The 12,696-nt window shown below is 35.7% G+C and overlaps 1 protein-coding gene across 4 annotated transcripts in view; it reads left to right on the top strand.

Annotated features, from left to right (window-relative positions):
• PPFIBP2 (PPFIB scaffold protein 2) overlaps positions 1–12,330 on the top strand; it is an 89,398-nt gene extending 77,068 nt beyond the window's left edge. For 2 of the 4 annotated variants that reach the window (XM_085300837.1, XM_085300836.1), the window contains 11 exons: positions 1,175–1,313; positions 1,931–2,059; positions 2,573–2,723; positions 2,899–3,010; positions 3,709–3,797; positions 4,722–4,844; positions 5,542–5,667; positions 6,414–6,602; positions 6,992–7,171; positions 8,835–8,900; positions 9,624–12,327. In XM_085300837.1, the coding sequence (XP_085156963.1) occupies positions 1,175–1,313; positions 1,931–2,059; positions 2,573–2,723; positions 2,899–3,010; positions 3,709–3,797; positions 4,722–4,844; positions 5,542–5,667; positions 6,414–6,602; positions 6,992–7,171; positions 8,835–8,900; positions 9,624–9,695 (1,376 nt within the window). In that variant the 3' untranslated portion in view covers positions 9,696–12,327. Of the gene's footprint in view, positions 1–1,174; positions 1,314–1,930; positions 2,060–2,572; positions 2,724–2,898; positions 3,011–3,708; positions 3,798–4,721; positions 4,845–5,541; positions 5,668–6,413; positions 6,603–6,991; positions 7,172–8,834; positions 8,901–9,623 lie in introns of all 4 variants that reach the window. The other 2 variants (XM_085300839.1, XM_085300838.1) reach the window with 2 other exon arrangements.
• The last annotated feature ends 366 nt before the right edge of the window (positions 12,331–12,696 follow it).

Genomic DNA, 12,696 nt, shown 5'->3' with positions numbered 1-12,696 from the left:
GTGAGTGGGCCATCTAGGTTGAATTTCTTATGTGCAGTACCCTAAATGAATTACCTGATTTGCTATATAGCATTACAGTAGGGTTTTTTTTTTTTTTTTTTTTTTTTTGGTCTCGCTCTGTTTTCACTGGTCAACAATAAATTCCCAGTCATTTTGATGGTGTAGTTTCAGTATTAAGAGTAAGCAAAGCAAGAGCTACTCCAGTCTAAAGACTTACATAACCTAAAGCTTGTTTATTTTTTCCAAGTACTGTAGTTGTTCCAATAAAAGATTATTATTATTTTAAACCTTTTCTTACACAACTATTTTTGTCAATGTCCTTAGACTACAGTAGCTACAACAGCATTTCTGCTAGTGGTAAGAACGGGGTTATTTTAAACCTCCAATGGAAATAAATTGTCACTATAAATTACTGTAAAATATTAAATGCTATCAATGGATCACCTGCAATGTAAAGATTTTAAAGTAAATGTTTTTATGCAAATTTACTTATCCACTGTTGTAACAGTAGCAGCTAGAAGCAGAGGAAATGAGAGAACCTTTTATAATGAATACGTGGCCAGGCCCGAAGTCCTCCTGATAGGAGGAAGCAGAGTGAACACAGAGCTAGTATAAACCTGGCTGAAGTGATGCTGATTCCAGGCCTCTGTGACAGACTTTCGCACAGGCCATTTCTCCCAGGCCTGACGTGTGGGCGACTTGGCTGGACCACGTGCTCGCTGATACCTGATGACAGTAGAACTAAATTTTTAATAAGAATGTGTGCAAAGTGGTGGTATTGACATGGCACTTGGTTCTTTTTGGAGACAAAGCATAGTTCCGCTCAATAAAAGCTGATGGGAATGCAATTGTGTCACAGCAGATTTTGCTCTTTTCTCTTTAGGTACAAAGGTACCTTCAATTAGTTAAAATAATGCATTTAAATATAAATGTTTGGAAAAAAACAATACTATTTTACCCAACATTTTATTGTCTTCTTTATATCAGCTGTACAGCTATTATTTTTTCACCCTCTGGGCAGGCTGTTATGTTTTTATACAAGGACACTTTAAAAGCTACCATCTTTACTTTTTTGCTACGTTTTGTATTAAAATATTAGCTTCCCAGATAACTTAATGACTTTGTACTTTGTCAATTAGTATAAAGCATGACTATATTACTGCTTTTAACCCAGGAGAAACAGAGACTGTGGATAGTACAGTAGTCTCGGACGACCTTTCACCTCTTTCTTCGGGCACGGATTCAGGTCCCCAGTCTCCGTTGTCTCCAGAAAACAGGAAGAATCCAAAAGGAATCAAGAAAATCTGGGGAAAGTAAGATATATGTGTGTGTGTGTATATACTTAGTTCCTCATCAAAGCATTTTAATGCTTTGAATAAATGAATCCAGTTCTCTGCAGTCTGAAGCAAGAAAATTCAGGAAAAGTAGAGAAATGAACAGTAGTGCCAGCAGAGGCATGCTGTTGGAAAAATTGAAATTCTTTACTTACTTAATCTAATGCCAACAGTTTTGTTAGTTATGAAAAAATAAATCATAGCAAGTGGTTCATTATAGAAGTCATTGATTTAAAAAGTGAGGGAAAAAGAAGAAACAAGAAGTATGTGGACTGAGTTTGTTTTTTTGGTTTTTTTTTGTTTGTTTTTTTTTACTGTGTTCAGTTTATCTCCTTCAGGACACCACGCAATCGTGCCCTTCAATGTGGATTACTTGGGTTGAAGGGTCACAGCTGCTTTACAGAGCTCATCTTTTCCCTAGAGTTAGGTCTAGACAGTGTTTTCCTGCAACTTCTTGGGCTACTACTTGAGTTAGTTGGGTGGGGCTTACAGGAAGATTACTAAAGCTTTTAGTTGTTATTATAATTTCCCTATGAAACAAAAAGTGTTCCCTGTTGAAAGCTAATATTTATGTTTTGGCACTCTTGTCTTTAAAGAATTAGAAGAACTCAGTCAGGTAACTTTCCTGCAGACGATCTGGGTTTGGCAGAGTTTCGAAGAGGAGGTCTCCGTGCAACAGCTGGACCTCGCTTGTCCAGATCAAAGGAAACAAAAGGACAGAAAAGGTAATGATTCATTCTTTTCCTTGCACTGTGTATTACATAGTATTGTTAAATATGCTGAACAGCAATACCCTCCTGTTGTGAAATACATTTTGTCCCACCTAGTTCATTGCACATGGAATTTCACTATAACTGGAAAGAATTTCTCTGGCAGAAACATTTTCTAAATAGATCCCCTATCTCCACTCCTTCAACTGCAGGCAGTATTACTAGCTGTTTGTTAGCATGTCACAATTTCACCTTGTTAAGAACACTTGTAGCAAAAAAATTTATCTCATTGTTCTCTCCTGTGGGAATATCTGTTCATGAGAAGAAAATCTGAATAGTCAAACTAACAGGGCATTATTACCACAGCGTATACTGTGGTTGTGGAGAATGGTTGTGGACCTTTATTACTGCACAGAGCAAAAGCACACTGCAAGGCACAATGTAGTACTGTCCCTGGACATGATTATGTTTCTGAGAATAACCACAATTTTCTCCTTCTGAGTTTCAAACACTTTTTGTGCTTTTCAGTGACTACAATGCCCCRTTTGCTCAGTGGAGCACTGAAAGAGTTTGTAACTGGCTTGAGGACTTTGGTCTTGGTCAGTATGTCATTTTTGCACGGCAGTGGGTGAGTTCAGGCCATACACTGCTAACCGCAACACCTCAGGACATGGAAAAGGTAATAATTGGCAATTGTTTCTCGCAAGTAACCATAGATGTTGATTCTGTACAACCAAACCCCTTCAAACAAATAGCAATTCTACCTTTTTTGAAATCTGTAGCATCAGTTTTTGTAGATGTCTGATAAGGTGAAAAGAGCTATAGGCAAGGCTAACTATTTGTTACTGTTATAGGAAATGGGAATAAAGCATCCACTGCACAGGAAGAAATTAGTTTTGGCAATTAAATCAATAAACGCAAAACAAGATGAGAAGTCCGCACAACTGGATCATATCTGGGTGACACGTAAGTGTTTGAAGAATTTTGGAATTGTTTAGGAAGGGTTTTTCTACTTTTAAGTATTTTCAGATCAGACAAGTAGTTCTCAGAGTAGGTGAATACAGGGTTTACCTTTTTTACCTACATACACTATAGAATATCAACTGAAACACAGTATTGGGTAGAATACTTTAGCACATAGCATTAATATTTTGATGCCTTCTGTGGTACGCATGTTTCTTGAATACTTTCCTGAAAACTGAATGGTAGAGTTGCCCTTAGTAGTTCCCCTGGAAGTTGCACAGTGTAACTAACTGTGGGGTTACTTGAAATAAAATATAATGCAAGTCCTCACTCTGTGGAAAATTTTACCATTGTTGAAATTTAATGCTCTTAAAAAGAGGACTGGTAACCCCTTGAACACAGAGCTTATGCAGCCCAACTTGAAGGAGAATGAGTGTAAACAGGGGTGTGGAGGAATAACAGGAGCTAAATTATGCTGTAGAATCCACGCATCCAGTCATACACACTTTAAAATACCCTGGGGCTATTAYGGGCAAAGCTGGTTTGGTGGGAATTGCTTTTAGGCTTCCACTAAGAGTCTGTCCTTTAGAAAGAAGAGGTGGAGTGAGCTTCCTGAATGCCTCAGAGGATGCCTGTCCACATGTGAAGGGCTACATTCTCACTGGTCTGGGTTGTTTTTCACCCTGTTCTTCTATCCACAGGATGGCTTGATGATATTGGTTTACCTCAGTACAAAGACCAGTTCCACGAGTCCAGAGTTGATGGGAGAATGTTGCAGTACTTAACTGTGGTAGGCTAAAATGCTTTTACCTCAGTTTAGCCAGACTCTGAACTTTACAATGTGCATGAATTGGAGAATTTTCCTTTGAATGTGAGCGGTTAAGGAATTTTTTGCAATCCAAAAATGGTGGCATTAGTAGTTCATTCATGTTGTTTAATGCATGATTACTATTACAAAGAAAAAATAACTAATAAGACAGTATCATAGCTGGCTTCTGAAAAACAAACAAAAAAMCAAAATACTTTCTTCCACTATCATACAATGCACTAAAATTAAAGATAAAATGACCTTGTTTACATTCAGCTTCTGGAGAATTTTGTTCTTCTCAATCAGTTAGCAAGATAATACAGGAAGCCAAAGATGAGGAGCAAAATCATTAACCTGTAAAGCTCTGACCAAATTGGCAGCAAACCATACGTACAGCTATTGTGCATTATTACACAGTTTCTCTGCCCAGGTTTGGATAATTAAATATTTAATTCTGCTCCTCTGCTATGAAAACAATGAATTGTTTAGCTGGTATCAAAAGTACAGCCTTTTCTATACTACTTGAGGAGCCTTTGCTATGAAGCATGATCCTCACTGTACTGTTTTAGATACACATTGCAGCTGCAGTGGGCCTACCTGCATCAGGTTCTTAGCCAGATAGTTACAAAATATCTGGACTGTTTTGTACCTATGACACTCCTCTCTTCTCCTCCTCTCCTTTTTTTTTTTTTTTTTTTTTTTTTTTTTTTTTATTCTTACTGAGAAAGCTCTAAGTCTGCTTCAGGTTTTATCCAAGACTTACTATGGTGTGATTTTTTTTTTAAAAAAAACAGCTCAAACTGTAGTTAGTGTGGTTTATATAAAACTACATAGCAAGCTAAAAATCTTATTTCTTGGGGCAAGAATACTGGCTTTAGTGTAAATTCTGTGCCTCTTCTTTTACAGAATGACCTTCTCTTTCTGAAAGTAACCAGTCAGTTGCATCATCTGAGTATTAAATGTGCCATTCATGTGCTGCATGTCAACAGTTTTAACCCCCACTGTCTACGCAGGAGACCAGCTGATGAGGTAAAAGAATATTTAAGTAATTTAATTTAAACAAGCACCAATTATTCCATTCCAGCCAAAGGGGACAGAAAATTAATAGCATATATAATATCCCAGTGATTAGAGTATTATTATATATAGCCTCAAAAGCAATAGGTACATCACTTTCCATCTCTGACATATACAGCACACTCACTGATAACAAATCTATTCCAGTTATAAGTAAGTGCTTGAGCCTCTTATTGTTTGAACCTCATGCATTCCCCTCTTCTTGAAGTTGAACAAATAATTTCTAGTTTGTTCAAATATTAAGAGAATAATTTGGAATGCTTTTTCTTTGGCTTGTCTAATTAAATTGTCAGAATGAAAGATTTTTGTCTTACTTGGTCAGCATAGCTTATTCTTAGTCTTCCTATTAAATAACTTGATAATGATGCTGATTTCAAAATGCTTTTTCTCCACCTGCATCTATAGTGACCATGTTCTACTATTTGATGCAGAATGACGGGTTTCATCCATACTAGAATATGCCTACTGTCTCATCAGAGGATGTTTGAGAGTGGCTTTGAACAAAATCAATACTTGAGAATTGGAGAAATATTGCTAATTAGGGAAGAAAAATAACAGTGCATTTATATCTGAACTGAGGACAGATAATGAGAATGTGCACTGACAGAGCAGGCTATACTGTCATCATTTTTTCTGGTTACCTTAACAGAATAACGTTTCACCTTCTGAAGTAGTTCAGTGGTCGAATCACAGAGTGATGGAATGGCTCAGATCAGTAGATCTGGCAGAATATGCACCAAATCTTCGAGGAAGCGGAGTGCATGGTGGCCTCATTGTGAGAATTCTTTTAAACGTTTTACTGCATGTGTATTTAAACCTGACAGACTGTACTACAAAATTTATCTTGTGTGTGTCAAGCAGGAAGAAACAAATACAGACATTTGCAATCTGACAGCATGATCAGGACTTAAGAGTCTCTGGATCTGATCCATGCATATAAAAAAGAAACTGATGGAACGTTTTTTTTTTATAGTCAAAGCTGAGCAGTGTACAAGTGTTTAATAATAACAGGAATATGCTTTTAAAAAGTTGTACAATGGGAAAATTACTTAGTGATACTTTATCAATAAGAGTTTGTTTAAATGGTTTGAACAGAATTCTGAGCCAACAGCCTGCCACAGTAAATAATAGTCTTCAATCTGCAGCAGTCTCGCCAGCAATCAGGAATGAGAATTTGTTTGGATTCAATACTAAACTACACATACTGCATGTTAAGTCAGAGTTCTGAAATACTGTGATTCTAGTGCCTTGGATTTTTTGCAAAAATTAAATAGAAAAAATTGTTCTGAGATTAAGTTTATATTCTCAGAGTAATACAACAGTAAAAGTAGAGCAGAAAATTCTGAAAACAATTTTGTTCAAATAGTTGGAAAGGTGGTGTTTATTTTCATGCATTTCTCTTTCCAATCCTTGCTATCACTAGGGAGTTATAAGAGAAATTTCTCTCATAAGCACTGTAATGGTTTACCATTGTGACTATTTAAGCATATAAAAAATAAATCTTTTGACCTTTTTTAATAGATTCTTGAACCTCGGTTCAATGGAGACACGCTGGCAATGCTGCTGAACATTCCACCTCAAAAGACCCTACTACGACGCCATCTAACCACCAATTTTAATGTATTAATTGGACCAGAGGCACAACAAGAAAAGAGAGAAATAGTGGAGTCAACAGCATACACACCTCTAACCACCACTGCCAAAGTTCGGGTATATTCTGCTTTCTAAAATGGATTTTTTTTTCTCTACTTTTCCCTCTCTCATAAAGAAAATAAGGGACAAACATGGGAGGGGAAAGATCAGTTCTGAGAGAGATTTTAAACTTCCCTTAGTTCTAAATATCAAAACATTCAATTTGTATCTGTTTAAATCTGCTTTTGAAATAAGCATACAATCTCTTCTGTCTTTTCTTAGACAGAAACTTCATATAAATGAATTTAAAATTAACTGCAACTTCCAATTTGAAAACAATTAAATGTTTAGTACAGAATCTACTTACTTTAGTTAAAGTATAGCAGTAAATCAAAAAGGAGATGAAATTGAATGTGTAAAGAACAGCCTAACTCYTCCTGTTTTAAACTTGTTGTCTTCCATTTTAGCCAAAGAAACTTGGATTTTCACATTTTGGAAACTTAAGAAAAAAGAAATTTGATGAATCAACAGATTACATTTGTCCTATGGATACAAATTCAGGTGCTACCAATGGTACTCAAAAGAACTATGGTGGATACAAAGGACTTAGTCCATTCACTGATAGGGAACTGGATAAACTGGATCAGGTGGGACAAACAGACTGATGCCATTCTCATCTCATCCTCTCCATGCATTCCAAAGCTTGCAAATAACCTAGCGCTAGCACCTAGCATATCTGCTACATCCGCATGAACTCATTGAGAAAGTACTGGGTATGGACACTTGAAAAGAGTTCTATACTGAGGAGGTCAGGGTAATTTTTTTTAAATCAACATAAGCATAAACTCATCTATCTTCAAGCCCTTTTTCAGGTCTATAACACCTTTACACTATGAAGATCAATGTATTTTGATACTTAAAGTGGAGGCTGCAGTAAACACAAGACTTTTGTGCTTCCTGTTTTCCTAATCTATGAGTATGACAACTTTTTTATATATATATATATATATATATATATATATATATATATATATATATATATCTTTATGGGTGGTTTTAATGTAATAAATTTATTCAGACTGATTTGTACAGAAGTATCAAGTTATATATTAAAGTAGATCTGGACTGTATATTTTCAACAGATATTAATGTGTCCAACTGAATTCTTTCATTAAGTACAGTGGGAAATTATGCTTAAACAGTATATATAAAAACAATGCATCAGTAATGAAAAATATGAATAAACCAATAACTGAATAATTCAGTTTTGTTATCCAGTAGTGAAAGCGTGTCTAGACATCATACAGATAAATAATGAAGACTAAAACCTATGAAGCTTCATTCAAGTTTGCTGCAGAATTTTGTGTAAAGGGATGTAAACCCTGAAAAATGGAACCCCTAGAGGCTTGTGTGAACTTTGTTAACACACAAGAATTGGAGGCAGCTTGGGTAAACTCTCATATCTCCGGCGACCGTAAGTGAGATATGACATTTTAAATCTAATGAAGAATGGTCACAAAATTGAAAAGACTAACTGTGAAGGTCATCTTTTCATTTGCATGGTATACTGCATCTAACATTGCATTTTCATTATCTAACCACTGTCTTTTTCAATGTACATCATGTTAGTAAAATAAAGTGCTGTTTTTAAGTAGAGTACCAAATCCTGATGGTTTTGAACAGACATACTATACTTTAGTATGGATGTCCAGTTACACAGCTTAGCAGCGTATGTGAGTGTGTTAACTTTGAGCCTATTGCTTGTTACATGCAGTTGCACAAGTTTTAGARAAATATTGTATTTTTCATTATGACAATAGTCTTTCAATTAGGCAAGATTTCTAAGCATGTGATGATGTAGTGAAACCAYGATGCCCTAGAACTGATGCTCTTTCTTTAATGTAAGGATTGGTAGGACTGTGTCACGAAGGATTTAAAATTGTCTGTCTATGTAGGGGAAGACTATCAAAAGTATCTGAAGTAAGTAAGTTTTTCATCTTCTGGAAAATATTACTCTTCAATGATAATATCAGTTAAGCTATTTATTTTCTTGTGTGAATTACATCTCTAGTTTCACAAAATAGGTCTGTCCAAATCAGGATTCACTCTGCCCATCATAAATGCATTTTCACCTACTTCACAGCATGAAGGTATTTTTGTTAATGTGTAACTTTACAAATGAAATTGTAGTACTTGAAAAATCTCTGATTTCTGTGCATTTCAAAGTCAGAGATACCTCCTTGAACACGCATGTAGAGTGAATAAAATTGCACATGTCTGATTTGATCTAGTTGCTGAATACTTTTACAGATGGAACATTCAGAAGGAACAGTAATGCAAATAGGGGCTCTTTCTCAAGGCATAAACAATCTTACGGTATGTACCAATCCACTCTTGTTTTAATGTCACAAATGCATTCTGCTAGAATGTTTCAGTGAGATTTGATTGTTATTGGTGGTGCTTAAGAAAGAGTAAATGGGTCAGCACTCTTGTTGCATACCTCATTATAGCTGCACTGTCACAGTCCAAAAAAGTTTTCACTTCTAAATTGCAGAAAAGTATGATTAATGTAGCCTTATTTTAAGTCTTTGTGAACTCTGCTTGTTTCTTAGACCCAGCAACAGATATTTATCCACCTTAAATGCTTATAATTAAATGCAAACATGGCTATTACTGGTACATAATTTTTCAAACATTTCTGTAAGTAACAACTGATCCATGCCTCAGTCAAAGCAGAGTCTTGCAAAGAGGTATAGACTTGATGATGATTTGTATGAGTTAAAATACCATGAAAAAGAAATCACTACATTGATTCCTAACTCAATAGCAGCTGATTTAAAAGAATAATAATAATAATTCACTGAAAGGTATAATGAACAATTATATAACATAGTTGAGTCACATGTCACACACACTGAGATTTGCTGAAGTTAATAGTTTCGTGATTTTAGGCTGCATTCAAGAGATTCCTTTTAATTTTATGTGGCTCTAACCCCCTCTGTTGTGAATCAGCTCTCATTACAGTTGGATTTCTTTAGCAAACCATAGGCCTCTTAGCTGACTATTCTTACTGGTTCACATCCTTTTGTGTTTTCTCAGAATATGTTAAGCCAAGATGAAATGCTGAATGACAACAGATTTTTAACACCTACCTTTGAAGACTGGAGATGATATTTCAACATGACCAACACCACTAATACCTCATGCCTGTCCAGAAGAGTGGCCCGGAGAAGCTTGATGCTGTGKTGCAGAAAAGTTTAGCTCTTTTCTGCCAATGAGACATCTAATATGGCTAATGTAGCAACTCTTTACAGGTAACTCTCCTCCACACAGTTTTCCCTACTATGTAATATGAAATAGGTGTTAGGAAAGAAAAGTGGTGCAAAATTGTTTCCTATGCAGAGTCTGGAAAGCCAAGACTGGCAAAACATTCTACCTTTTTATTCCATCGTCTTTTACATGGTATGTTTATGTACTGTTACATGAAAGGTCTTTTATAATTTGGTATTTTTATAATAAACTTTCAATGCAGGAATCATTAATACTCTATTGTATCCTGCAGGCTATCATCACAGCTACCTTTAGAAATTCAGACAGGTGCTAGGGAGTGCAGCTGTAATGGTTTACCAAACTGTTACTGCAGTCTGGACGGAGACTCTTTCCTGTAGAAGGATTTTAATTTTGCATCCCTATCATTACTGGCACATGCCCTGCCCTCTTGTTGTCTGAGTATAGCATACAGAATATTCATCAAGCCCTTGATTTTATCAGGAAGAGGATGGCAATCGTGTTCATGGATTATTACCMAACTCAAAAGGTAAAAGGTACTGAACAAATGCAACAGGAAATGTAATGTTAACTTTAGGACTACCTGGAAAACTGATGGACCTCAGAACTATCTCCTCTTTGAATTTTTTTAATTGTGCGATTTTTAAATGTGTACCAACATGTTTGTGATCAAGGAGCAACTGCAACACTCAGCTAACATAGTCTGCATTTAAAAACATCGGAATGGTGGTAACTGCTCTCCTGTGGAGTAAGCGCAACAGAATGTGTAGTATGATCAGTTATTTAACTGATAACAGTTCCTTCTTTAACCAGAACAACTGAATAGGTTCTTCCTGTTCTTTAACATTTTGTCTAAGATGGCTTGTACTAAGGCACACGTACCAGTATCAGGATGCTCGTATGAGCCTTCTGAGCAGTTGAGAAAGTACTSTGAGCCTACCATCTGGCTAGTAGGAAACATGGCACTAGTTCACAGAAAGACAGGGATGATAATTAACCTGCTGTTTTTCTGTAGTTATTACTAATTAAACATGACTATAAACAGCCTTCAAGACTGGAGATAGCAGTAGAAACATTCTGCAACTTTTGCATGAGAATTGGGGATGTTTTTGTAAGCAATATTAGTTAAACTTTCAGTTCTCTTTTTCACTCCAGCTACAGGTAGGTTTTCATAGAGTACATGCTTTATTTAGCAATAGGAGACAAATACTGTTGTGCTGTGATGTGTAAAATGTGACTAGGGAACATCAGGCTACTACCTTAGGGAAACAAAAGGTGATTTCTTTTAAAAACACCTGCAAAATAGATCTGCTGCTTTTCTACTGAGGTAGGCCGCACTGCAGTTTTGTAACAGAAGAAAATATAGCCTGCAACTTAATAATTTTCAAGGGTGAAAGTAATTCCTTTATGGCATCAATCACTCATGGCCTTGTTTGACATGCGCCTGTCAAGTGTATTAATAAGGTACCAACAACGTATCTTAGTAAGTAGCGAAAAGCCAGAAAAGAAATCTGACGGTAAAGCAAAGAGCAAGTATGTATATAGCTGCTTTGCATTACACTTTCCTTTCTGGCTGCAGGTAGTCAATTTACATATTAAAATAGCCTGAGGACATGTAGACTACTAACCACAACCCTTTCCAATAAATGGGAAATCTCAGGTACTGTTCAGAGTATGCAGCAAGGGCTCTTTGAGAGCTATCAACAGGTCTTCTTAAAGATACCTATCCCTCACTGTATAAACCTTTCACGACAGATCTTGCACTATAAAATCAGATTTTAAAAGTTAAACACATGATCTTTTTTGTCATTTTTGTTGTCCAAAGAGTTAGAATTAACGCTTATTTTTCAGTCACTAAGATGAAGTAATAATTGAAAATCCAAAGGAATCAGAAATCAGTCTACATGCATCAGCTGACTAAAAACATCTACTAAATGGTATTAAACATACCAGTCAATTTACATTTCTAGTTCATTAATGCAATCAACACTAGTTACTAGATCACATACTGTAGGCATTTAAAATAATCTATCAATCAGGTTAATTTATCAGCAGACTGACTTACTTATTTGAAGTATAATAAATAGAATAAGCTGCTCTGACTGGGACAGCCTTCATATCACTGGGATACTCCAGCAGTTTTGATCTAGTATTTGTAACTCACTGTATCATTGTATTAACTTGGCTGTGAATATTCAATCTACACAATTTTTGATTTGCTCCTCCTTATATATAGTAAGAAATCTTAATTAGCATATTGTAAGATAAAAAAGTTTAATTTTTTAACTGTTAAGAATAAATTCTGGATGTTCCTCCCTCTCTTGGCTGACTGTGTAATGATGCTAACACAAGTATGAATGACCGGTATCTTATTGGGGACAGAATGGATCTGAACCTAAACAGAAGTGAATCCCTTTTCTTTGTATTCTTTGTATTTTTACTACAAATGTAATTGATGAAGTACCAAACTATATGCCAAACTTTAGCTAGTAAAGTCTGTTGGCTTTGCTTCAGATGAATAAAAATATTTAGTAAATGTGTGCCTTAGCATCTGAAGAAATAAGCTTCCTGTCACAGGGATTTTTTTCAGACCTTAAAGCAAATGTAGTATAAAATAATCCCTGAGTATGGATGTGCTGTACTGCAGGTACTGAAGGTGAAAAAAAAATCAAATGCTATATGGTGAAAACACTGAGATGAAAAACGAGTTTGACTTACTTGCCATAACTGACAATAGGAAGGAAGAAGCACTGTGTTCTCTAAAGCAAAGGAAATTTCTGAAACTGCCAAAAGAGCAACCACTACCTTTGTAAAGAAAGAAAAACATTCAAATGATGCAACATCACTGTATATTTATGTCTGTAAATGCAGCCCAGACCTTCCA

The sequence above is a fragment of the Rhea americana genome, unplaced genomic scaffold (assembly GCF_003343005.1).
Source record: "Rhea americana isolate MKP2758 unplaced genomic scaffold, rheAme1 scaffold_17, whole genome shotgun sequence".
NCBI classification, from domain to species: Eukaryota; Metazoa; Chordata; class Aves; order Rheiformes; family Rheidae; genus Rhea; species Rhea americana.
The sequence above is the reverse complement of the archived record's forward strand: the minus strand, read 5'-3'. Positions and strand labels throughout refer to the sequence as shown.